This window comes from Hylobates moloch, unplaced genomic scaffold, assembly GCF_009828535.3.
Source record: "Hylobates moloch isolate HMO894 unplaced genomic scaffold, HMol_V3 SCAFFOLD_23, whole genome shotgun sequence".
Taxonomy (NCBI): Eukaryota; Metazoa; Chordata; class Mammalia; order Primates; family Hylobatidae; genus Hylobates; species Hylobates moloch.
This window is the reverse complement of record NW_026652298.1, coordinates 40,004,235-40,029,641: the sequence shown is the minus strand read 5'-3', so window position 1 is coordinate 40,029,641 and position 25,407 is coordinate 40,004,235. Positions and strand designations below refer to the sequence as shown.

Here is a 25,407-nt window from a genome sequence, read left to right as displayed (position 1 = left end):
GCCTCGTCGTCGCGGGGCGGGATTGGCAGCTTCAGAATCACTCTATGTTGCAGATCGAAGTCTGATTGGTTTTGTTCGTCCGTCACTCACCGTTAGGCTACACGGAGTCTGCATAAGGGAGGAGCTTCGGGTCTGGGTCCGAGAGACCGCCTCCAGAAGAAATGCCACGGTACGATTGGTGGAAACAACGCGGCAGGGAGCGGAGCGTACCAGCGGCAAGGGAAGGCGGGCACTTCCGCCAGGATAGCCCAATGACAGAGGTGGGACAGTTTCTATAAAACCTTGAGCCTCGCCCTGCCCTGTCTCTTTGGGGTCGAGTCCGAAGCGGAAGAGGCTTGTTAGTGCAATTGCCATGTGCTACGCTCCTGGGACGAACTGGGCCACGAGCGTGGCTTTGAGGGCGGTCCGAACGCTGCAGGCCGGCCAGGTCCCCGGCCGTCCAGGCCTGGCCTACGCTCCACTTTGTCCCTTAGCGTTTAAACGTTTCTTCCCGAATCTCAGGCCCTCAGCTACCTGCAGGTAAGACTCGGCCGGGCCTGGGTTCCCTTACTCTCCCAGTCTGTGATGAATTGCTTTGACTTCTGACACCTCGTATGAAAACTGCACGTGCAGTCTGATTATTTTGCAAGACTGAGGCTTGAGGGTGCGCACTCCTGACGGGAGGCCGAGAGTGGAAACAGGTGTTGCCCGAAACGAAGGAGTGGGGACTTACGTCTACGTTTTGGCGCTGCCTTTCAGGTTTCGTCGCGAGCCGGCTGCAAATTTTGAACCTAAGTAAACCTCAATCCGGAGGGCCTAGCGGTAAGGTGGGCGCTGTGTCTATTGAAGTGCTTAGCAATAAAGCAAAGGTAGTGAGTTGATTCGGTTTACTCTCAAGCGTCTTTATTTTTCTATTCTCCTGGCACCCCAGAGGTCTGGCTGATCCACAGGCAATCTTGGAAAAGGGTAGAGACATGAAAACGGAAGCTCGTTACCAGTGACTTTTCATCTCTTGGGATTGCCTTCTCCATTTCTGCCCGTATTTTTTTTTTTTTTTTTTTTTTCCGAGACAGGAGTTTTGCTCGTTTCCCAGGCTGGAGTGCGATGGCACAACCTCCGCCTCAAGCGATTTTCCTGCCTGAGCCTCCCAAGTAGCTGGGATTACAGACGCCCACCACTACGCCCAGCTAATTTTGTAGTTTTAGTAGAGACGGGGTTTCTCCGTGTTAGGCTGGTCTCAAACTCCTGACCTCAGGTGATCTGCCCACCTCAGCCTCCCAAAGTGCTGGGATTACAGGTGTGAGCCACCACGCCCAGCCAAATACTGTTTTTCATGCCTTTTACCCCAGGGTGAGTCCAAAAAGGCCTTTGAGATTTGTGGAGGCAAGTTGACACCACCTAGGGGTCCCATGTGCCTCCCCAGGGAGGCGGCCGAGAAATGGTACCCACACACCTGCTGAGGGTTCTGGGCCTTGCTGACTCTCTCAGACTCCAGCATCCTGCTCTAGAAGTGGATTTTTTTCAACAGATTAGACAGACGCTCCAGAAAACAACTTTATTCACTAGGACTGAAAACAAAGGCTTGCAATCAAAAGGCCAAATTGAGTGCAAGGTGGAGCGTGCTCGTAAATCACAGACCTCAGCTGTGGCCAGGCCGGGCTGGCAGTTGTTTCTGGTGTTTCTGTGATTTCCCACATTTTATCACAAGGCCACAGGCATCCTCCAGGGTCACTGAGGAAGACCCTATTGCTGTTTGAGCCAGAGCCTCCTAGAGGGTGGGCCGGGAGCAGGCAGCTCCCAGGACACACAGATGCACGGTGGGCAGGCGTCCTCCCTTAGCTGCCTGAGCAGCACGTGCGGCTGAAGACATGGCTTTTCTAGGGTTAGGCACTGTGCGAGGTGCCAGCCCCAGCCGTCCCTCACCTGGGCGTGCCCAGGAGGGGGCAGCAGAGCACCGTGGCAGTCTGTCCACTTGCCGCTCCCCCTCCCGTGCGGAAGACTGCTTTTCCGCGGCGGCCAGTGTGCGGCCACGGGCTCTCAGAAGCCTGCTTGTTGGGACTGTTGCTGGGAGGAGGAAGGGACAAGGCTTGACCTGGGGCTCCTGAAAACAGACACTCTGGCGTTGGCCACTGGGCAACAAAGTCAGAAGGGCCTGGATACCCTCTGTCCAGCCTTCTGGGGGCTGGGCGGCTTCCTCCAGAGGACTGAGCTCAGCCAGGTTCAAGGGCGGCAGCAGGAGGCCCCGCGACCCTCCCTCTTAACGTAATCGTGCAGCCGGAAGCGCGGCTCGCTGGGAGCCTTCATGGAGCGCTGCTTCAACTCCCTGCGGAGTGGGGGTGACAAGGGGACACGATGGCCTGGACTCTAGTAAGAGGGTTCAGGCCCTGGGCTGGGGGAGTCCTGGTGACTGGCAAGACTTACTTTGCTATGGCTGTGAAAGCCAAGTCCACGTTGAGGCCCGTCTTGGCGCTGGTCTCCATGAAGGGCAGTCCATACTCCTGTAAACAGCTGCTGCCAGCCAGGTGGTGGCCTGGCGGGGACAGCCCAGGCTCGCGGCCTCCAGGGGCACCCCCGCACCACCCCCCTGCCCTGACTCACCTTGGCCAGCTTCTCCCCGTCCTCCCTCTTCACCGCACGCTCATGGGCAGAGTCCACCTGGCCCAGGCACAGGGTCTCGGTGACAGCTGGCCCGTGGTTGGCCCCTGCCCCCTCACCTGCCCTGCCCTGTGGCCCAGGTGAGGACAGCCGGGCCTCTCACCTTGTTCCCCAGCAGCATGAGCGCCACGTCGTGCTGGGCGTGCTCGTGGATCTCGGTCAGCCACGCCTGTGGGCGGCGGCAGACCGGGCTGGGGCTCCCTGCATGGCTTGCCCCATGCCCCAGAACTTTGGCCCTCCAGGTCACACTGTAGAGGGCACCTGTCTTTATCTTATTTATTTATTTTTATTTTTTTGAGACAGAGTCTCGCCCTGTTTCCCAGGCTGGAGTGCAATGGCTCGATCTTGCCTCACTGCAACCTCCATCTCCTGGGTTCAAGCTATTCTCCTGGGGTTCAGAGAACCTTGGGAGGGTTCGGCCTCCCAAGTAGCTGGGATTACAGGTACACGCCACCACACCCAGCTAATTTTTTGTATCTTTAGTAGAGAGGGTTTCACCATGTTGACCAGGCTGGTCTCCCAACTCCTGACCTCGTGATCCGCCCACGTCAGCCTCCCAAGGTTGTGGGATTGCAGGTGTGAGCCACCACGCCCAGCCCATTTTATTTTTTTGAGACAGAGTTTTGTTCTATTGTCCAGGCTGGAATGCCGTGGCAGTCTTGGCTCACTGCAACCTCAGCCTCCTGAGTAGCTGGGATTACAGGTGTGTGCCACCACGCCTGGCTAATTTTTGTATTTTTAGTAGAGAGGGTTTCACCATGTTGGCCAGGCTGGTCTCGAACTCCTGACCTCAGGTGAGCCGCCATGCCTGGCCAGGATACCTGTCTTTAGAAGTGATAACCCCCCGTGTACCACATAGGGAAGCCCACCTTACAGGTCCATTACGCAAAGGGTCCTGCTGAGGGAGCTGGAATGGCACTCAGGTCTGCTTGGCCCACCTCCAGCCCAGAAGGCTGTTATTTCCCCCTCCCCGCTCTCAGCGGGGTCCTTTGGAACCCTGAAGCCATCTACCAGAAGGAGGTTGGGATGGGTCAGGCCCTATCAGGGCCCTTTCACCCCACCAGGAAAGCCACTGACCTGGATGTTGTCAAAGGAGGCCTTGTTGGTGACATCGTAGAGCAGCAGCAGAGCTGGGGACAGGGGGCAGTGAGGACATCCACCGTCACCTGCACGCTCAGGTGCTCAGACCCCCGTCCCCCCTCTCCCCCGCTAACCAGCCCAGGTACCCAGGAGCTCACCATGAGCGTCCCGGTAGTAGGCATGGGTAACACTGCGGAACCGCTCCTGACCGGCTGTGTCCCACATCTGCAGCGACAGGCACTGGCCAGGCTTCCAGCCCCTCCCTGGTGTCCCCTGTCCCCCAACTTGCCCTCTGCCAGTCACCTTACCTGCAGCTTCACCTTCACGCCATCCACGTCCAGAACTTTGTTCTGAAACACACAGAACCAGGCAGCTCTGGCAAGGGCCCAGCCCAGCCTCTGGCCCCACTAGCTTCACTGCCTTCCAGTCTCCTAAGACCTCCCAGGTCCAGCCCAGCCCCTGCAGCCTCTGCACTATTCCTGCTTAGAGCCTCTTATGCTGACTTATTTGAACTCATGACCCCACCAGGCCTCTTACTGACACTGCCTCGGTTTCCCCATCTGCAAATGGGTGCAGTAACTAACGAGCTGCAATGCCTCAGCCTCCCCAGTAGCTCTTTTTGCTAATTTGAAAGACTCTCAGGATGGCTTGAACCCAGAAGTTGGAGGTTGCAGTCCACCATGATCACTGCTGCACTCCAGCCTGGGCAACAGAGTGAGACCCTGCCTCAGAAGAATAAAAAATTAAAGCCACTCCTTGCTGGGATTGTCAGGGCTGGGCCTGGGCCTGTCTGACCCAAGGCAGTAACCACAGATCCCAGAACTGCCTGGCAGCGTCTCCAGCCTGGCCCTCCCAGTTAACAGCTAGACATAAGGCAGGGAGTGGTCTAGCCCCAGTCCCATCAGCTGGGGTGGGGGTGGGGGACTTCAGCCGCAGTCTGAGGCCCTGGGCAGCTGGAACCTGTGCCATGTCCCTCAGCCTGAGCTCCTGCTGTCAGAGTGCTTCTGGGTCTCCCGGGAACCAGGCAGGGCCATCTGCTGGGCTGGGGAGGACGCCACCTTCCCTGGCACCCTGAACAAGAGTGAACCAAATGGCCTCACCTCTTAACCACCCGCCCAGGAGCCAAGAGGGAGGTGGGGAAGTGGGGACCAGACAGGACTGGCCTGCCCCCCTCGGGCACTTCAGTCCTCACTCCATCCCAGAGGACTTGAGGGGACTTGGAACCCCCAGACGGGGTAGAGAACAGCTCCCCAGACGGGAGGGAGCCCCTTTTCCTGTCCCTGGAACAGCCCTTCCTCCATCCTCCCTCTAACTGGCTCTAATTAAAGGGTGAGAAAAATGCAAATTTAAGATTTGCTGAGGACATGCCAGCACCTCAGCATGAGGAATTCCAGCTGGTGGTGGTGGGGTTGGGGAGGGCGCTCCTCACCCAAGGGCAGGGTCCTCTCCCCTAGGCAAGCCCTGGAAACCCTCGCTCAGGCTGTGCAGGGAGCACGTGTTCCTAGGGCCCAGCAAGGCCTCTGTACCGAGGCAGCACTGCTGGCCCCAAGTGGACGTGGCCCTTGACTTCCTCTGACCCACCACCCTGTGGGCAACAGTGTCCGCCTCCCCCAAGGCACAGGATATGGTCCCTGGGTAATGCCAGCCCCTGGCACAGGGCAACTAACTATGCTTGTCGGGTGCAGCCACCAGCCCAGGTGTTGGAAGGTCGAGGTGGGCAGCTTGGTGGCTAAGGCGTTCCACCTGGGGTCCAGGCCTCTTGAACCTGTCGGTACCATGGGGATCACAGAGAACGTGCTGCTCAGGGGTACTGGCAGGACTGGGCTGATGTGGGGCCAGGCCGGGGCCTCCACTCACCCGGAAGTCGATGCCTACGGTGGAGATGAAGGTCCCCGCCAGGAAAGCGCCGTCCTTGAATCGCACCAGCAGACAGGTCTTCCCCACGCCCGAGTCCCCCACCAGCATGACCTAGGACAAGCAGGAGGGTCGGGGGGAGTCTGGTCTGCCCTGAGCTGGCCTGGTCAGAAGGGGGCTGCAGGTGAGGAGCAGGAGTGGAGGGAGGCAGCCCAAGCCTGCAGGCTCAGCAGGGCCGGGGACCCCGATGGGCTGGACACCCAGCCTCTGCCTCTGAAAGGCTGGGGCCGCTCTGTCCTGCACAGTGGCCATCTTAGTCGGTGGGGAATGAGGGAAGCCACCTCCATCCCAGACCCTCCCTAACGTCCATACCCCCCACAGCATGCTTCCTCTGGGAGGGGAGCAGGTGGGGTGGCAGCTGGGTACCTCGTAAGAGACTTGGGGAGGCCTCTGCCGGGGGCTTCTCCACATCCCAGTAGGGACATGACCCCAGCAAGGCTCAAGAGGAATTTGCCCCATTAGGATCAGATCTCCATCTGAGGAGGGACCTGGGCCAAGTCTGAGGTTGGGGGAGAGGTGCAGGTGGGGGGCAGTCAGGCCTTCTCCCCGAAACCTGTGCTACCAAACCCAAAGATGATCCTCCCAGCCCCCTGCCAAGTCCACACAGCCTCTGCCTTGGTCTGGAGTCCCAGGGTTCCCCATCCATCTGGCAAACCTCTTCCCCCCAGCAAAAAAAAAAAAAAAAAAGCCCACAGCCGCTGGGTTGACGGAGGGCAGCATATGGGAGATGGTGAGACCCAGGCGGGGGCCAGGGCATTGGGGTGCAGGACGCAGGCACTGATGGTCGCTGGACCCTTGTGCCACCATGCGACCTGGGGGTGGGTGGCAGGCCCTGCCAGCTGTTGGATACCCCACACCTGAGGTGGACAGCTGTGTGTGTGCACGATGCACCGTGCAAGCCCCACGGGGTTCCTCCCGCGTCGGCTCCGCGCCCTGGGGCCGCGGGCCCTGCGCCCCCTCTCCGACCCCCAACCCTTGGCTCAGGCCGGGCGCCACCTGCTGCACTGGCCTGCGGGGGGGCGGGTGCCTGGCTCACCTTGAAGGCGACGTCGTAGAAGTCGCCACCGCCGCCAAGCGAGGGCCGACCGGGCTGCAAGGGCCCGTTGGGCGCCGCGTCGGGGCCAGAACACGCAGTCCCGGAGCGCGCCGGTCGGGCCCCGTTGGCGGCGGGCAGCGTGGAGGCAGCGGGGGTGCTGGCCCCTTTGCTCTTGGGGGTCTTCTTCCTGGACATGGCGGGCGGGCGCTCAGTGTGCTCCCGCTGCAGCCGCAGTGCCCCGGGCCGTCCCGCTCCCCACGCCCGCCGAGCCCGACCCAGACCCGAACCCTTCCGCCGGCGGCGGCGGCGGCGGCATCATCCCGGGCGCCCGGCTCGCGCCCCGCCCCCGCCGCTCCACGGGCGCGCAGCCACTCAGGCCCGGCCTCCCGCCGCCGCCGCCAATGCCGTGCGCGGGGCGGGGACATGCAAATACACCCCCGCTCGGGGCGGGGTCAGGAGGTCTGGGGGCCCCGTCCCGCCCACGACCCCGACCACGACCCCTGCCCGGGACTGCCTCGGGGCCTGGAGCTAGCTGTGGGGTGGCGGGCCTGGGCCAGGAGTCACCCCAGGATCCTGAATCCCCTCTGCTGGCTGCACACCACCCCAGCCTAGTGACCCCCAAACTGGACCGCCAGACCTGGGAGGAGGGAGTGTCCTGAGATGTGGGTGCTGGGGCAGAGGGCCGGCATGGACGGGTACCGCGGGCTTCTGTCTCCTTAGCCCCAGATGCCTAGCGTTGGGCCCGCTGCTCTTCACTGCTCTGTCCCCTCCAGGGTAGGCGGGTCCAGGAAGCTCCAGCCCTGGCTTGGCAAACACACCAGGCTGCTGGGGCAGGCGCCCTGGGGTCAGGTGACAGCTGGTCACCGGGAGGACACAGCGGGCGCGGCCATCTCCCCCACAGCTTCTGCCTGCTGCGCACACCTGGGGATCTGCGGGAAGGAGGAAGTCGTTGTTGCCGCCAGCCCCCGGCCCCCTGAGGGTCCCCTCCTACAGGACTCTGCCCTCAGGGTCTGAAAGGTGGAAGGCAGAGGCCCCTGCCCAGGCTGTGTGGCTGGCCCCTTGTCCTTCCCCTCCAGGTTCGGACCTTCAGGTGGCCAGAGCTGATTCTCCAAATGCTAAGCTGGTCCCTGGCAGACCCACCTCCCCAACCTGGGCTGCACTGGAGCTCTGTCACCCCCTCTCACAGAGAAGATGGGACTGCAGTGGTCAGAGCTGGGGCACAGAGGTGCAGAGGGTTGGTGTCCTTGGCATGTGGGGGCTTCTTGGTGTTTCTCTGGGAGCTGGAGAGATGACCTGGCTGTCCCCGGAGACCTGATAGCTGTCACCAGGACCTTGGGCCCTTCAGAGGCCTGAGCCCTCCCAGCTGGCAGTGCCCAGAGTCCAAACAATTGGCTGCCTCTCGGGTCAGAGGCCTGAGAAAACACAGATGGAGGGGCAGTGCCCAGCAGAGTGATTCCTCGAGAGGGCCTGGCAGAGGCCGCGGAAGCCTGCCCTACAGCAAGGACTGTTGTGTGCCAGGCACATGACCTCTTCAAAGTTATCCTGCAAGGTGGGTACTGCCCTCAGTGTCCAGATGGGGAAACCGAGGCCCAGAAAGGCAAGGAGGGCTGTGCAAGGTCAGCAGGCTGGGAAGGGCAGAGCTAGGATTTGTTCCTGGGAACTCTAGCTCCAGAGAACATAAACTGTCCCGTGGCAGAAATCCCTGTAGACTTAATCCCCAGGAACCCGGCAGAGCTACGGGGCAAACCGGGAAGCCCTCTCAGAACCCTTCCTTGTCTCACTCCTCTGGCCCCCCACCTCTTCCAGACCAACCCCCAGTGTGTGTGCACTGGGCCTGGGCAGAGGCATTTAGCTTCTGCAGCTGCAGCCCTGGGGACTCCAGGTGTCCACCCGCTGCAAGGCCTCTTTCAGGATGGCTGGCCCAGGGTCTGAGCTGGGGGCCTCAGCAGCTGCTGTGCACTGGCCCCAGGGTCCTGGGCAGTGGACTCCCAGTCCAGTGGACCCCGTCCTGCCAGCTGCTGCTCAGGTATCCCCAGGGCATGGGCAGCAGGAGGAGTTGGGTGCAAGTAGGGCATCCTGCAGGGCGAGGAGTGCAGATGGGGCCCCCAGGAAGAGAAGGAGGCAGGCATGCCGGAGAAAGTGGGAGGCCAGGCGGGGAGGGGAGCCTTGAGAGAGCAGAGGAAACCGGCTGGCGCTGGCAACCTTTAAAATTAGGAGAGTTTACGTAAAAATGCACGTCTCTGGTTTCTCCTGAAAATGGGGAGCTCTGGGTGCCTGCATCACAGACCCCTCTCTCGGCTTCCAGGAGGCCTTGGAATCTTCGATCATGACGTCTCTTGGTTGCTGTGTTTGCCATCTGTTTCACTTTCTGGAGTGTAAGCTCTCTGGGCACAGGAAGCAGCTTGTCTTGGTCACTGCTGTACCCAGCAGCCAGCTCTGGGCCTCCATAAGCAGTTATTAAATTGGTGAAAGAGGCCAGGTGTGGTGGCTCACGCCTGTAATCCCAGCACTTTGGGAGGCTGAACAGGCAGATCACTTGAGGCCAGGAGTTTGAGACCAGCCTGGCCAACATGGTGAAACCCCGTCTCTACTAAAAATACAAAAATTAGCCGGGCATGGTGGCATACGCCTGTAATCCCAGCTACTCAGGAGGCTGAGGCAGGAGAATCGCTTGAACCCAGGAGGAGGAGGTTGCAGTGAGCTGAGATTGTGCTGTTGCATTCCAGCCTGGGTGACAGAGCGAGACTCTGGGGAAAAAAAAAAGAAGGAAAAGAAAAAGAAATGTGACTCAGAAACACAGGCCTCACTTCAGGAGGACATGTCCTTGCTAACAAAGATTTAAGACAAGTGTGATCCGTAGTGAGGGCAAGGCTTTTGGAGGAGGGAGGGTTTGCACTGGGCTTTGAGGATTGAGCTAGAGTCTGACATAAGAGACAAAGACAGTCGCCAGGTGGAGGGAGTGAACATGCATAGACCGAGAGCACTAGGAGGTGGGCACTTTGCGCCAAGGTGGCGAAAGTGTGGCCCAGTTCCCTGGAGGAAACGGGAGGTAATCAAGCTGGTAAGGTAGGACAGGGTCAGCTGGGAAGGGAAACCTGAGTGTTATTCCTAGGAGCCTGGAAATGGTACAGCGGGAAGTAGAGAGCTGTGCATGGCTTTTGAGCAGAACAACAGAGGACGCTGTGCTACAGGAATATTGGGGACTGGCAGGAGGGGATGGACGGTGGAGCCTGTAGGCCTGGAGATGAGATTGATGGGGGTTGCAGTCACCCAGGGGAGGGGTAATAGGAACAGAGAGGACCTTCAGAAAAGAAGCTGGAGGCCTGGAGGCAGGGAAGGGAGGGTCAGAGTCCATGCCCATGGGCAGAGACCAGTGGGATACTGCGATGAATTAAAGATGGATTAAACCCCAGCAATTTGGGAGGCCGAGGCAGGCGGATCACCTGAGGTTGGGAGTTCGAGACCAGCCTGGCCAACATGGAGAAAACCCGTCTCTACTAAAAATACAAAACTAGGCAGGTGTGGTGGCTGGCGCCTGTAGTCCCAGCTACTTGGGAGGCTAAGGCAGGAGAATCGCGTGAACCCAGGAGGCGGAGGTTGTGGTGAGCCAAGATTGCGCCAGTGTACTCCAGCCTGGGCAACAAGAGCGAAACTTGGTCTCAAAAAAAAAAAAAAAAAATGCCGGGCGCGGTGGCTCATGCCTGTAATCCGAGCGCTTTGGGAGGCCGAGGCGGGCAGATCATGAGGTCAGGAGATCGAGACCATCCTGGCTAACATGGTGAAACCCTGTCTCTACTAAAAATAAAAAAAAATTAGCCGGGCATGGTGACGGGCGTCTGTAGTCCCAGCTACTCAGGAGGCTGAGGCAGAAGAATGGTGTGAACCTGGGAGGTGGAACTTGCAGTGAGCTGAGATCGCACCATTGCACTCCAGCCTGGGTGACGGAACAAGACTCCATCTCAAACAACAACAACAACAAATAAAACTAGAACAGGCGGCCAGCGAGGGCAAGGCGGGGGCCAGTGAGGGCTAGGTGGGGGGCCAATGAAGGCAAGGCGGGGGCCAGCGAGGGCAAGGCGGGGGCCAGCATGGTGGGAAAGTTCAGCAGGGAGGCGTTGGGATGTCCAGATTCTTGGCATCTTCAGACCTGGAGAAGAGAGGAGTCCTGCGGGCCAGGGCAGGTCCCTGAGACAGGGTCCGAGGTTGAGATGGGCCCTGGGAGCTGGGGGTGGAGAGTGAGGCCCGTGTTCCCCTGGGAGGGGTGCTACAGCCCTCCACCCTTCTGGTGCAGAGCTGGCTCTGCCAGGGAGGGGAAGGTCTCCTTGGGTTCCTGTCCTCGAGGGGAGAGAGCGCCCTGGGTCTCCTTGGGGCCTTGCTCTGGGACTTTCGCTCCTGTTACCCTCTGACGGCCCGGCCCCCTGGCACCCCCACACCGTGCCCTCTAACTCCTGCCAGTTACTTCTGACTGTCCTGGGTGTCTGGAGGGATGTGTGCTGTGAGTCCCCAGCCAGAACGACCCCTGGGACCCATGGATCAGGACAGTCTCTTTCTGGCCCCCATTTTCCAGCCTCTTCCCTACACTCTGCCCCCAGAGTGGGGCCCTCAGGCTGGTCCTTGTGTGCCAGGAGAGGGGGCGCAGGCACGAGTGAGGCTTCCTCAGGCTTCCAGACTCTGCCTGGAGCCCCACCCTCAAGGAAGCCTGCCCTGGCTCCTCCTGCCCCACTTCTGGCTCCCTGGATGCTCTCCAGCCCTTCCCCAGTGGCTGCATGGCCGCTCTACCAGCCTGTGGGCCTCCTGAGGACCGGGCCCTGTCCTGCCTACTCCTGTTCCCGCCAGGCACTCGAGGGAGAGCTCTGTGGCTGAGCAGCAGAGAGCTGGGCTGGACTTCAAGGGGCTCTTAGCAAGCCAGGGAGTGGCAAAGCCGCCACGGCCTGTGCCCCCAGGGCACCTGCCAGGACCATCCTCTAGAGCTCAGCGGCCTGTGCCCTCCGCGGGGTCCCCGGCTTGCTATGTGCCCCTGGGCATGTGGCATTCCCTGTCTGGGCCTGCTCCCCTCTGCATGAAATGAGGGGGCAGGAGGAGCCGATCTCTGAGGTCCCTTCCAGCTCAAACACCTTATGTTCTATGAAATCCGTGTGAACGTTGCCATGGAGACGTCGGAGGAACTGCGGCAGCACTGAACGCGACTTCCACCCGAGAGAGGAGCACTGAGTCACCCCAGTACGTGGGTGACATCACAGGTAAGCTCTCCCCGGTGTCCAGGTGTGCAGCAGTCTGGTGTCCTCCTGACAGGTCACCCCCCTTCAGCCTGCTCACCATGGTGGCCCTGAGGCCCTACCCGGCGGGTCGTGACAAACAGGTGTCCATCCCTGCCCGAATGGGGACCCTTTGTCTGTTGCTTGCAGATGTGACCACAGTGACTCAGGTGCTCCCAGACGGGAAGGCGGCAGAGGTGATCTGCCACACAGAAGATGAGCTAACGGGGGAGTCATGTGCACCTCTGTGGCTGTCAAAGCAGTATCCTTGCTCCTACGGAGCCAGTTGCCTGCTCTCAGCAGGGCTGGATTCCTGTGCCTGAGCTCAGTGAGGGCGTCCGCTTAGCCACTGGAGGAGGCAGCATCAGGGCTCCCGGCTGTAGGCTCTCCCGGCAGCCTCAGAGTGACACACATGGCCTCACAGCAGGTGCAGGGATCCCTGTCCATGAACAAAACAGACCCCTGCGTAACCATAACAATCACTGACTACCCCCGCAGTGCGCCAAGTGCTTTCCTTGCAATGTTTCTCTCTCTTTTTTTTTTTTTTGAGATGGAGTCTTGCTCTGTCGTTCAGGCTGGAGTGCAATGGCACAGTCTCGATCTCGGCTCACTACAACCTCTGCCTACCAGGTTCAAGCAATTCGCCTCAGCCTCCCGAGTAGCTGGGACTACAGGTGCCCGCCACCACACCCAGCTAACGTTTGTTTTTGTATTTTAGTAGAGACAGGGTTTCACCGTGTTAGCCAGGATGGTCTGGATCTCCTGACCTTGTGATTCACCTGCCTCAGCCTCCCAAAGTGCCGGGATTACAGGCATGAGCCACTGCACCGTGCCTTTTTTTTTTTTTTTTCTTTTTTTTTTTTGAGATAGGGTCTCGCTGTGTTACCCAGACTAGAGTGCAGTGGTGCGGTCCGACTCATTGTAGCCTCGAACTCTTGGGTTCAAGCAATCTTCCCACTTTAGTCTCCCAGCAATTTTTTAGTTTTTTTTATAGAGATGGGGGACTCACTATTGTCCAGGCTGGTCTTGAACTCCTGGGCTCAAGGGATCCTCCCGCCTTAGCCTCCCAAGATGTTGGGATTACAGGCGTCAGCCACCGTGCCCAGCCTTGTTTTCTAAAAGTCTAAATTAAATTACAATTATCTGATTCTTCCACATTTCTTTGAACTTGTCCACAAAAAGATGTGGATTAAGTGTCTTTTCCTGATATGGCTTTTGATATGTTTTCAATGTGTTCTTTTGTTATTGGTCTATTTGGGCTTTTAATTGTTTCTAGAATTGGTTTTTACAGTTTGTAACATATAAGCATCTCATATAGATTTCAAAAATGTAGGCAAACAATTGCACATAATTTTCTTTTATAATTTTTTAACTTTTTTCATCTCTGTGAATAAACCTTCATTCTTCATCTGAATGTCCCATATTTTCTTTTTCTCTCTCCTTTTCTCTCTTTCAGTCACACTTACCAGAATTTTTTCCTAGAGAAATCTTAGCAACTATATCTATTAAATAGCTCGATTTTATTCATCAATTCTACTCTTTCTTTTAAAGTAACTAATTTCTGCTCCTTACTTTCTAATTTCCTTCCATCTTTTTTGGGTGGGTTTATTTTACAGGTGTTTTTCTAGAATGTTGAAATAAATACTTAATTTATATATTGGTTTGATTCTTCATGCTGACTAACAAAAACAAGTGATGTTATCCGTTTCTCTCCGTGTATAACTTTGACTGCATCCCCATAGATTCTCTATGATGTCTGCTCATTACTATTCATTTCCTTTTTTTTTTTTTTTTTTCTTTTTTGAGACGGAGTCTCGCTCTGTCGCCCAGGCTGGAGTGCAGTGGTGTGATCTTGGCTCACTGCAACTTCCACCTCAAGGGTTCAAGTAATTCTCCTGCCTCAACCTCCCTAGAAGCTGGGATTACAGGCATGTGCCCCCGCGCTCTGCTAATTTTTGTATTTTTAGTAGAGACAGGGTCTCACCATGTTGGCCAGGTTGGTCTTGAACTCCTGACCTCTGGTGATCCGCCTGGCTTGGCCTCCCAAAGTGCTAGGATTACAGGCATGAACCACCCCACCCAGCCTATTCATTTCTATATGCTCTAATTTTTATTTATTTATTTTTTGAGACAGAGTCTCACTCTGTTGCCCAGGTTGGAGTGCAATGGCATGATCTCAGCATGCTGCAACCTCCACATCCCGGGTTCAAGTGATTCTCCTGCCTTAGCCTCCCAAGTAGCTGGGATTACAGGTGTGCACCCCCACACCCAGCTAATTTTTGTATTTTTAGTAGAGATGGGGTTTTGCGATGTTGGCCAGGCTGATCTCGAACTCCTTACCTCAAGTGATCCCCCCACCTCGGCCTCCCGCAGTGCTGGGATTACAGGCGTGAGCCACCATACCCAGGCATTTATTTTATTTTTTGAGGGGGTAGACAGGATCTCTCTGTGTCTGTCACCAGGCTGGAGTGAACGGCACATATTTAAAGTATAGAATTGGATAAGTATTGACGTATCTCTACATCCATAAAACCATTGTGGGTGTATGTCAATCAAGATAAGGTACACATCATCACTTCCCTTTTTTCGTTTATTTATATATTTTTTGAGACAGTATCTCACCCTGTTCCCCAGGCTGGGGTGCAGTGGTGTGATCATGGCTCACTGCAGCCTCAACCTCCTGGGCTCAAGCAGTCCTCACGCCTCAGCCTCCCAAGTAGCTGAGACTACAGGCGCGTGGCACCATGCCCGACTAATTTTTCTGTTTGTTGTACAGATGGCGGTCTCACTATGCTGCCCAGGCTGGTCTCCCAGTCCTGAGTTCAAGTGATCTTCCCACCTGGGCCTCCCACAGTGCTGGGATTACAGGCATGAGCCACCGCGCCCAGCCATGATTTCCATCTTTACCTTTCAGTGATCTGGGCTGTCAGGGTGTCCAGCTGTCCTGTAACCTTCTGCAGATGGTTCTTCAGGCCTCTACTCAGGTGGGAGTCCCTGAATTAGGGTGTGCTGGTGGGAGCTTCAGTTGTGATCTAGTTTCAAGATTTGATGCAGTGAGCAAGTGAAAGTACCCAAGAGAGCCTCTAGGGGGCGGTGGTGTTTAAGGCCACGTTCTTTTTTTTCTTTTCTTTCTTTTTTTTTTTTTTTTTTTTTGAGATGGAGTCTAGCTTTGTCGCCAGGCTGGAGCGCAGTGGCACTATCTTGGCTCACTGCAACCTCCGCCTCCTGGGTTCAAGCTGTTCTCCTGCCTCAGCCTCCCGAGTAGCTGGGATTACAGGCACACACCTCCACACCCAGCTAATTTTTGTATTTTTAGTAGAGACGGGGTTTCACCATGTTGGCCAGACTGGTCTCCTGACCTCGTGATCCACTTGCCTCGGCCTCTCAAAGTGCTGGGATTACAGGCATGAGCCACCGCATCCGGCCAAAGGCCACGTTCTTATCTAAGTTTTTCCTCTGACCCTGCCTAACTTCTGTAATGCCAAAATAGTTAACAAGCCCTATTTTGTGTACAATGCAGCTTATTAACTGTGCTACTCAAAGTCTCTATATCTTTACTGACGTAAAAAAATTGTCTTTTTGGCTGGGCACGGTGGCTCACGTTTGTAATCCCAGCACTTTGGAAGGCCGAGGCAGGTGGATCACTTGAAGCCAGGAGTTAGAGACCAACCTGGCCAGCATGGCGAAATCCTATCTCTACTAAAATTACAAAAATTAGCCAGGTGTGGTGGTGCATGCCTGTAATCTCAGCTACTCAGGAGGCTGAGGCACAAGAATCACTTGAACCTGGGAGGCAGAGGTTGTGGTGAGCTGAGATCATGCCACTGCACTCCAACATCCTGGGCAACAGAGCGAGACTCCGTTTCAAAAGAAAAAAAAATTGTTGCGCTCTCTCTCTTTTATTTTTTAGACAAGATCTCACTGTTGTCATGCAGGCTGGAGTGCAGTGGTGTGATCATGGCTCACTGCAGCCTCAACCTCCTGGGTCTACTTGATCTGTAAACTTCGAGGGAAGGTTTAATAAACCCTCCCGCAAACTTTTTGTTTTTCAAAACCTTTGTATTTCACAGTTAGCTTGGTGGGCTGATGTTCTATTTTGTTTTTGTGTTTTTTTTTTTTTTTTTTTTTTTTGAGACACAGTCTTGCTCTTGTTGCCCAGGCTGGAGTGCAATGGTGTGATCTTGGCTCACTGCAACTTCCACCTCCTAGGTTCAAGAGATTCTCCTGCCTCAGCCTTCTGTGTAGCTAGGATTACAGGCGCCACCACCACACCCCGCTAATTTTGTATTTTTAGTAGAGATGGGGTTTCTCCATATTGGTCAAGCTGGCCTCAAACTCCCGACCTCAGGTGATCCGCCCGCCTCGGCCTCCCAAAGTGCTGGGATTACAGGCGTGAGTCACTGCACCCAGCCAATGTTCTATTTTTGAGAACACAACGGTTCATAATATATTCTACATAGACTATACCTGTTATGTGTAGAAAAACAGACTTTTTTCCCATTTAACACCTTTTGCCTTAGGTTTATTTTTCTGGTATCAATACTGGCACACTTACTTTGTGTTTGCAGTTTCCTGTCTTTTTTTTTTTTTGAGACAGAGTCTCACTCTGGCTGTGAGTGAAGTGGCGGGATCTTGGTTCACTGCAACCTCCACCTCCTGGGTTCATGCGATTCTCCTGCCTCAGCTTCCCGAGTAGCTGAGACCTCAAGTGTGTGCAACCATGCCCAGCCAATTTTTGTAGTTTTAGTAGAGACGGGGTTTCACCATGTTGGTTAGGCTAGTCTCGAACTTCTGACCTCGTGATCCGCCTACCTAAGCCTCCCAAAGTGCTGGGATTACAGGCATGAGCCACCGCACCTGGCCTACATGGTTTTTCAAATAGTTTAGAATTTCATTTCCAGGTAATTAATTTGCTTCTTTAAACATATCTTTTTTATTTAAGAAATCCTTTCTAAACAATTGCATTTTATTCCACAACCGCCTTCAAACAATCACTGAGACTTGCTTAATCTGTTTTGCTCATTTGGCAGCAGTTTCTTGTGGCTGTTTCTTCCCTCCACTGGAGTCCTTGAATCTTACGTCTGTCATTTGACTGCAATTAAAAGCTGGATTTGGAATACAATTGCAGCTTTACCTCCCACCTGCTGTGTGAGAAAAGAAATTTCTTTTCTTTTGAGATGGATCTTGCTCTGTTGCCCAGGCTGGATCATGGTCAAACGGTCACTGCAACTCTGCCTCTCAGGTTCAATGATTCTACTGCCTGCTGGTCTCAAACTTCTGATCTTGTGATTCGCCTGCCTCGGCCTCCCAAAGTGCTGAGATTACAGGCATGAGCCACCACTCCCAGGCAGTTATTTTTTTCTTTTCTTTTTTTTTTTTTTTTGAGGCAGAGTCTCACTCTGTCTCCCAGGCTGGAGTGCAGTGGCGCGATCTCGGCTCACTGCAGGCTCCGCCCCCCCGGGGTTCACGCCATTCTCCTGCCTCAGCCTCCCACGTAGCTGGGACTATAGGCGCCCACCACCTCGCCCGGCTAATTTTTTTGTATTTTTTAGTAGAGACGGGGTTTCACCGTGTTAGCCAGGATGGTCTCCATCTCCTGACCTCGTGATCCGCCGGCCTCGGCCTCCCAAAGTGCTGGGATTACAGGCGTGAGCCACTGCTCCCGGCTATTTTTTTCTTTTTTCCTTTTTTTTTTTTGAGACAGGGTCTTACTCTGTTGCCCAGGCTGGAGTGCAGTGGCACAATCATGGCTCAGTGCAGCCACTGCCTCCTGGGCTCAGGCGCTCCTCCGGCCTCAGCCTCTCGAGTACCTGGGACTACAAGCATGAGCTAGTCTGGCTAATTTTGGCTAATTTTTGTAGAAACGTGGTCTTGCCATGTTGGCCAGGCTGGTCTCTAACTCCTGGGCTCAAGGGATCCACCTTCCTCGGCCTCTCAAGGTTCTGGGATTACCGGAGTGAGCCACTGTGCCCCGCTGGCAAATTTCTTAAACTGTCTGTGCCTCAGTGACCTCATTTAATAAAGGGAATAATTGTAGCACCCTTTTCCTAGAGCTGTGAAGATTCAATGGAATAAATAAGGCAATAAATGAATGGATAGGGAATGAAGGATGTGGGTTTCCTCCCTCTTATCTTTCAATAAGCTCTCACCATCAACCTCCCATTGCCTGTTGTCTCTCTTCCCCCTCTCTCCCTCTGTCTCTCTCTTAGCCGGGCAACCTGGGGTAGGGAGGCTTGGAGCCAGCGGGTGCATCGGGAGGCTGCGGGCACTGGCTGGGGACACGCATGGAGATTGAGCCGCGGGAGAAGGATCAGGGTGTGGCCTGTGGCTGCTGCAGGAGGAGGAGGAGCCCGCGGCCCGGCCCGCACCACAGAAGGGCGGAGCCAGATGGCGCCCTGCCCACCGCTTCCCGCCCACGCACTTTAGCCTGCAGTGGGGCGGAGCGTGAAAAATACCTCGTGCGCTTCGGCCGACTCTGCAGTGCGACGGGCGGAGCTTCCAGACGCCCCGCCTCCCGCTCCGCCCCACGTCGCATGCGACTCGGGAACGCGTGGGGCGGAGCTTCCGGACGCCCCGCCCTGCTGCCGACCCTGTGGAGCGGAGGGTGAAGCCTCCGGATGCCCGTCCCCCGTGGCTGGCCCAGTGGCGCTGTGGAGAAGGGGGCGGAGTCTGCACCCGCCCCGCCCCCCTCGCCCCGCCCGCCCCGCGCCGCGCGGGGAGGAGGAGGAGGAGCCGCGGCCCGGCCCGCACTGCAGCGCCAGCGTCCGAGCGGGCGGCCGAGCTCCCGGAGCGGCCTGGCCCCGAGCCCCGAGCGGGCGTCGCTCAGCAGCAGGTCGCGTCCGCAGCCCCATCAAGCCCCGCGCCCGCCATGCCGTCCGCGGGCCCCGCCTGAGCCGCGGCCTCCGCGCGCGGGCGGGCCTGGGGACGGCGGGGCCATGCGCGCGCTGCCCTAACGATGCCGCCCGCCGCGCCCGCCCGCCTGGCGCTGGCCCTGGGCCTGGGCCTGGGCCTGTGGCTCGGGGCGCTGGCGGGGGGCCCCGGGCGCGGCTGCGGGCCCTGCGAGCCCCCTTGCCTCTGCGGCCCTGCGCCCGGCGTCGCCTGCCGCGTCAACTGCTCGGGCCGCGGGCTGCGGACGCTCAGTCCCGCGCTGCGCATCCCCGCGGACGCCACAGCGCTGTGAGTAGCGGGCCCAGCGGGACCCAGGAGAGGCCGCGGGGCGGGCGGGCGTGGGCGCGTTCCCTGGCCCGGGACGGGAAGCAGGACGCGGGCCAGGACGCTCCCAGGGCGAGGCTCCGGCGCGGGACGGCGGCCCTGCTAAATAAGGAACTCCTGGAGCCGCGGTTGGCACGGCCCCGGGGAGCCGAAAAACCCCGGGTCTGGAGACAGGCGTCCCACCCGGGGGCTCTGCAGACGCCAGCGGGGGCGGGGCGCGGAGGCCGCGCTCAGCTGGGAGGACAAACAGTCCCTAATTGGAGAGGAATTGGGATGCGGCCTGTGGCTGCGTGGTACCCAGAGAGGTGGGGATGGCTGTAGGGGGCGGCAGGGAAGAGTTCCAGGAGGTGTCTGGACAAGGATTTGATGGATGTGCAAGAATTGGCCTGAGGCTTAGGAAGGGGCGATGAGGTGGGTCCAGAAGAAGAGGGGTGAACGGTGTGAGCAAAGACCGTGAGGCTGGAGGCTGGCCACGGGAGGTGTGAGGCGTAGGGGCAGGGTGGGAGGTGGGCTCGCGGGTGGGCTGGGGTCATGAAGGGCCTCAGGCGCTCTACTATTGGGTTCCAAGGCTATTCTGAGAACGGGTGAGAGGGGATTGCCGTGGGGGGTTAAAGTCTTGTCATGTTCGCTTTCTGGAGATAAAAACAACAGGTGGCCTTTATGGAGACGCTGCCCAGAGCCAGGTCTGTGCCAGGCTCCTGTTGGGGGTCGTCATGCTGAGTCCTGACTCTGACCGTCCGAGGCATAGGGACCGTGGAGATTTGCATTTCACAGATGAGGAAACAGGTTTGGAGAGGTGACATGACCTGTCCCAGGCATCACAGCCAGGACGGGACCTGTCGCAGGCATCACAGCCGGGGTGTGCATAGCAGGGGTTTGGAATTGTGAGGTGCCCAGGACCCAGGGTTGGATTGAAAAGGGTGCAGGGGACTAAGATAAGCACACAGTTGTCCCCAGCGTTGGGGAGAGTCTCGGGGCCAGTCTGATGCCTTGTATTTCTCAGGCTCCAGTCTCCTCGCCGGGACACTGTGTCTTCTTGGGTGTGTGCTGGATCCCTGGGGAACGTGGCACATGCCCAGGCTTGCTAAACATTGGGTGGGTCCTAGCATTTGGTTTTGTAACGTTTCTGGGTCACTCCCGCCTGTGGCCACCCTTCCTTAGGGGAGCCGTGTGTCCTTGGTGCTTTGCTGGGTGGTCTCAAGGGTGGAAGAAGAATGGGTTCTCCTGGACCAGTGGAGCCCGTGCCCCTCGGGGCCACATTGCTCCTGCGCTCCCTGACTGTGGAAGCGTGTGTCTCGCGGCTGTCTCTGTGGAGATGGCCTCCTCCTGCCTGGCAACAGCGCCCACAGAATTGCATCAGACCTACCCCACCCGTTGTCTCTGATGCTTTAGCTGAGGGCTCCTGTGTCTGCCAGGCCGGTCACTGGGGGCTCTGTCCGGGTCCTGGTGGTTCCTGCTTCCCAGCACCTGATGATGTCCATGTGAGCAGCCCCTCAGGAGCTGTCCAGGAGAGAAGGGCGCTGGTGGCTGCTGAGCGGAGAACAAGGCCCGGGCTCTCCAGGCCCTCGGCACAGCAGTGGAGCCCCTGCCCCTGCCTTGTCCCCTTAGGCTCTGGTCCTGGGGTTTGGAGGAGGGGTACCCTTGGAGTTGGTGGCCTGTCCCAGTGTGAGCTGGCAAGATTCCGAATGCCAGGCCCCTCAAGTGTGCAGCAGGGCACAGGGTGACCTCATGTGGGCAGGTGGGTGCTGTTCTGTACACACCTGGAGCCGCCGCTGGGGGAGTTCTGGAAGGTGGGGTGAGGGGACCCATGGGAAACTAGGGCCTTAGGAAGGATGTTAAGGCCCTGGCTGGCCCCCCAGGCCACCCTCTGTGCTGTGGGGGCTGCCCAGCCATTTTGCTGTCTACCCTGCAAACTCCTCCTTGGGGAGACTGCTGGGTTTTCTCCAGGGAAGAGGGGTCAAGCTGGGAGAGGTGAAGGACACAGATCACAGCTGCTGGCGGGTGTTGAAGGGCCCAGGAGCGTTGCTGTCTCGGTGTCACCAGCAGCCTTCCTGGGATGCTCACGCAGGTGCCCCTTCACTTGTGGCTCCCCGGCTGGTGAGGCTCAGCAGGGATAGCTGTGTCCAGTCCCAGGTGGAGGATGGCCGGGGCTTCTGAGTCCACAGCCTTCCTGGGGTTAATGATGCTGCTGAGAGGTGGTGGTTTTTGGAAAAGATGGCGTACTGCAAAACGTGCTGCTCCGTGTGGCTCGAAGCTTCGTGGGGAGACGTGGGCAGAGCCGTGGCTGACTCCCAGACCCCCCCACCCCAGAGCCTGCCCTGTCGTCCCTGCCCCGACCCTTCTCCCTCCTGACCCATGTTTTGAACCAAATTTCAGCCACCCTTTTATCTGCAAGCATTTTGGAGGGCATCGCAATACCGCAGACCCACCTAACACAACAAACAATTCCTTCATGCCGCCGAAGAAGGCCTGGTGTGTTCAGATTTTTGGTTTAATAGTTTGAATTAGGAGCCAAATAAGGTCCACACAGTGCAATTAGTTGATGTCTTTTGAGAGGGAGTTTGTCTGTCTCCAGGCCGGATGCAGGGGCGTCTCAGTCACTGCAACTCCATTCCTGTTCAAACGACTCTTTGGTAGCTTGGGATTACAGGCACGCACCACCATGCCCAGCTAATTTTTTTTTGGTAGAGATGGGGTTTTAACATGTTGGCCAGGATGGTCTCGATCTCCTGACCTCATGATCTGCCCACCTCGGCCTCCCAAAGTGCTGGGATTAGAGGTGTGAGCCACCGCACCTGGCCAATGTGTTTTAAAAATATATACATTTTTTTTTTTTTTTTTTTTTGAGACGGAGTTTCACTCTTGTTGTCCAGGCTGGAGTGCAATGACACGATCTCAGCTCACAGCAACCTCCGCCTCCCAGGTTCAAGCGATTCTCCTGCCTCAGCCTCTCCAGTAGCTGGGATTACAGGCATGTGCCACCACTCCCAGATAATTTTGTATTTTTAGTGGAGACGGGGTTTCTCCACGTTGGTCAGGCTGGTCTCAAACTCCTGACCTCAAGTGATCTGCCTGCCTTGGCCTCCCAAAGTGTTGGGATTATAGGTGTGAGCCACTGCGCCCAGTCAAAAATATATGTGTGTCTTTTTTTTTTTTGAGACGGAGTCTTGCTCTGTCGCCCAGGCTGGAGTGCAGTGGCGCATCTCCGCTCACTGCAAGCTCCGCCTCCCGGGTTCACGCCATTCTCCTGCCTCAGCCTCTCCGAGTAGCTGGGACTACAGGCGCCCGCCACCACGCCCGGCTAATTTTTTGTATTTTTAGTAGAGATGGGGTTTCACCGTGGTCTCGATCTCCTGACCTCGTGATCCGCCCGCCTCGGCCTCCCAAAGTGCTAGGATTACAAGCGTGAGCCACCACGCCCGGCATATGTGTGTCTTTAAGGCTGATCAAGCAAAGCAGTGGGACTGGAGAAAGAACGAAGAATTCTACCTGGCTGCGATCAATTCGTTGTAAACACCACTGTGCTTGGACCAGCCAGCTGATATCTTTTGTTTTGTTTTGTTTGAGATGGAGTCTGGCTCTGTCACCCAGGCTGGAGGACAATGGTGTGATCTCGGCTCACTGCAACCTCCGCCTCCTGGGTTCAAGCGATTCTCCTGCCTCAGCCTCCTGAGTAGCTGGGATTACAGGTGCCCATCACCACACCTGGCTAATTTTTAAAAATATTTTTAGTAGAGATGGGGTTTCACCATGTTGATCAGGCTGGTCTGGAACTCTTGGCCTTAGGTGATCCGCTTGCCTTGGCCTCCCAAAGTGCTGGGATTACAGGTGTGAGTGATGTCTTTTATTTATTTATATATTTATATATTTATTTATTTATATGTTTATTATTATTATTTTTTGAGATGGAGTCTCACTCTGTCGCCCAGGCTGGAGTGCAGCGGTGCCATCTTGGCTCACTGCAAGCTCCGCCTCCCGGGTTCACGCCATTCTCCTGCCTCAGCCTCCCAAGTAGCCTGGACTACAGGCGCCCGCCACCACGCCCGGCTAATGTTTTGTATTTTTAGTAGAGACAGGGTTTCCCCGTGTTAGCCAGGATGGTCTGGATCTCCTGACCTCGTGATCCGCCCACCTCGGCCTCCCAAAGTGCTGGGATGACATATGTGAGGCACCGCCTGTCTTTTAAATGTCCGATGATGTCTAGGAGCTTCCCTTCCTCTCTTTTTCCTTGTGCGATTTGTTGAAGAAACTGGCTCCTGCAGCCTGGATTTCCCGCTGTGTCTTGGGGATGCCACCTCCGTGGTGCTGTGAGTATGTCCTTTGTGTTTCTTGTAAATTGGTCATTGGAGCCGACTTCCCATTGTCCCAGAGGTTGTCCTGGCTGGCACTGACCTAGGTGTAGATGTCATCAGCTCAGGGTCCCCTGCTCTAAAGGCCACTTGTGGTGCTGGATGCCACTCGCCCTGGCTGGGGGTCACCTGAGTCTGCTGCCGTCTCGCAAATGCTGGGGGCCAGGACTGGGCATATCGAGGGACTTGGTAGGTGCTTGGTTCACTGATGTAAAATATAGGAGCACCCAGGGCCTTGCCTTTTCCCGCCTGCATCCCTGAATGACAGGAGAGTGTGGGAGAGTGTAGGGGCAGGAGGCGCAGACCCCGGGGCCCCTGCCTGGGATTGGCGTCGGGGAAGACAGGCATTCTGGAGTGACTCCTAGGCCTGATGCCTTAGAGCGCAGCTGCCACAGACACAGCTTCCTTGGGGGCTGGGCGGGCCACGGAGGGGCCCCTGGCTCCCATTTCTGGTCCCTGGATCCTGAGAGTGAGGACTAGGGATTGTCACCAAGGCCTCCATGAGCCCTCACCAGAAGGAGGGCCACCCTTGAGGGCTCCGTTATCACTGGAGCCCGCGTTCAACCAACATGCAAATGTTTCTCCAAGGACAGAGATAGATGATGGGGAGGGGGCTGGCCTGGAAGGACCCCCAGTGCAAGTGACACTGAAGCCAGGTTTCAAAGCTCTCACAGGGAGCTGCCCAGAGAGAGTCCCCAAGGGGCAAGGTGACTGGGGGGCAGGGGTGGGGCCTCTGTCAGGAGAGCCTAGGAGAGGCCCGTGTCTTCTAGGAAGAGCCCTGGCAGCCGAGCGGAGGCAGTGGTGAGGACCTGCATCCTGCACGTCCAGCTGGCCTCACCTGGGGTCCCTGAGCCAGGTCTCACGTGGCTCCCGCGCTCAGGCATTCAGAACTTGCATGCGTGAGAAACGGTAATTTCTTTATTAGACACGGATGCGAACTCGCCAAACTTGTGTACAAAAACGTGGACAAGAAGTCACACACTCACTCCTGTACGCGATTGCCAGCAGGGGTAGGGGAAGAGATGGGGAGGCTTTGGTTGTGTCTGCAGCAGTCGGGAATGTGGAGCACCTGAGCTCTTGCTGCAGAGGTGACTGTGGAGACAGAGAGCACCTGCAGGTCATCCATGCGGTATTGGCTTGCATCCATATCATGCAGGGAACACTATGACTCAGCAACAGACAGGGACCCCATTTAAACATGGACAAGGGGTCACTCACACCTGGAATCCCAGCAGTTTGGGAGGCCAGGGTGGGTGGATCGCTTGAGCCCAGGAGTTTGAGACCAGCCTGGGCAATAGGGTGAGACCCTGGTCTCTAAAAAATACAAGAACGTTGGCCAGATGTGGTGTTGTGCGTCTGTGGTTCCAGCTCCTCAGGAGACTGAGGTGGGAGGATCACTTGAGCCGAGGAGGTCAAGGCTGCAATGAGCTGTGATCACACCACTGCACTCCAGGCTGGGTCACAGAGCAAGACCCTGTCTCCAAAAAAAAAATGCACAGGATCTGAACAGAGATTTCTCCAAAGAAGACGCACAGATGGCCAGCAGCGCGTGAGAAGATGGTCGGCCTCATTAGTCATGAGGGAAACACAAATCAAAACCACTGGCCGGCCAGGCACGGTGCCTCACGCCTGTAATCCCAGCACTTTAGGAGAGCAGATCGGTTGAGGCCAGGAGTTTGAGGCCAGCCTGGGCAACATAGCGAGACCAACAAATAGATGTTAGTGGTGGCGCCTGTAGTCCCAGCTAGTTGGGAGGCTGAGGGGGGAGGATTCCCTGAGTCTATGAGGTTGAGACTGCAGTTAGCTGTGATTGTGCCACTGCACTCCAGCCTGGGCGACTAGGAAACGGTCTTAAAAAAAAAAAAAAACAGGATGGGCGTGGTGGCTCACGCCTGTAATCCCAGCACTTTGGGAGGCCAAGGTGGGG

General features: G+C 56.9%; 2 protein-coding genes, 1 long non-coding RNA gene and 1 other non-coding gene across 7 annotated transcripts in view; 3 read left to right on the top strand and 1 right to left on the bottom strand.

Annotated features, from left to right (window-relative positions):
* Positions 1 to 30: 30 nt before the first annotated feature.
* Positions 31 to 860, top strand: LOC116462502 (uncharacterized). Its single transcript, XR_004246362.2, has 2 exons — positions 31 to 519; positions 739 to 860. It is a non-coding gene; the product is annotated as an uncharacterized LOC116462502 (long non-coding RNA).
* Positions 557 to 639, top strand: LOC116462821 (small nucleolar RNA SNORD60). Its single transcript, XR_004246474.1, has one exon. It is a non-coding gene; the product is annotated as a small nucleolar RNA SNORD60 (small nucleolar RNA).
* An 883-nt stretch (positions 861 to 1,743) lies between the features above and the next one.
* On the bottom strand, positions 1,744 to 7,421 carry RAB26 (RAB26, member RAS oncogene family). Of its 4 annotated transcripts, XM_032145062.2 has the most exons (10): positions 7,302 to 7,421; positions 6,665 to 6,851; positions 5,572 to 5,682; positions 4,023 to 4,064; positions 3,873 to 3,939; positions 3,712 to 3,764; positions 2,738 to 2,803; positions 2,578 to 2,634; positions 2,401 to 2,477; positions 1,744 to 2,302 (listed from the first exon to the last, which is right to left on the bottom strand). In XM_032145062.2, exons 3-10 carry the CDS (start codon positions 5,677 to 5,679, stop codon positions 2,200 to 2,202), a joined length of 573 nt encoding a protein of 190 aa, XP_032000953.1. In that variant the 5' UTR covers positions 5,680 to 5,682; positions 6,665 to 6,851; positions 7,302 to 7,421; the 3' UTR covers positions 1,744 to 2,199. The 4 variants fall into 4 exon arrangements, with proteins under 4 accessions (XP_032000953.1, XP_032000948.1, XP_058289871.1 ...); XM_032145057.2 differs by lacking the exon at positions 7,302 to 7,421 and having other exon boundaries at positions 6,665 to 7,235; XM_058433888.1 differs by lacking the exons at positions 6,665 to 6,851; positions 7,302 to 7,421 and adding an exon at positions 5,995 to 6,271.
* Positions 7,422 to 18,614: 11,193 nt separating this feature from the next.
* Positions 18,615 to 25,407, top strand: part of PKD1 (polycystin 1, transient receptor potential channel interacting) — a 52,500-nt gene continuing 45,707 nt past the window's right edge. Inside the window, exon 1 of the mRNA XM_058433943.1 lies at positions 18,615 to 19,095. Within this exon, the coding sequence (XP_058289926.1) occupies positions 18,875 to 19,095 (221 nt within the window). The 5' untranslated portion in view covers positions 18,615 to 18,874. The remainder of the gene's footprint in view (positions 19,096 to 25,407) is intronic.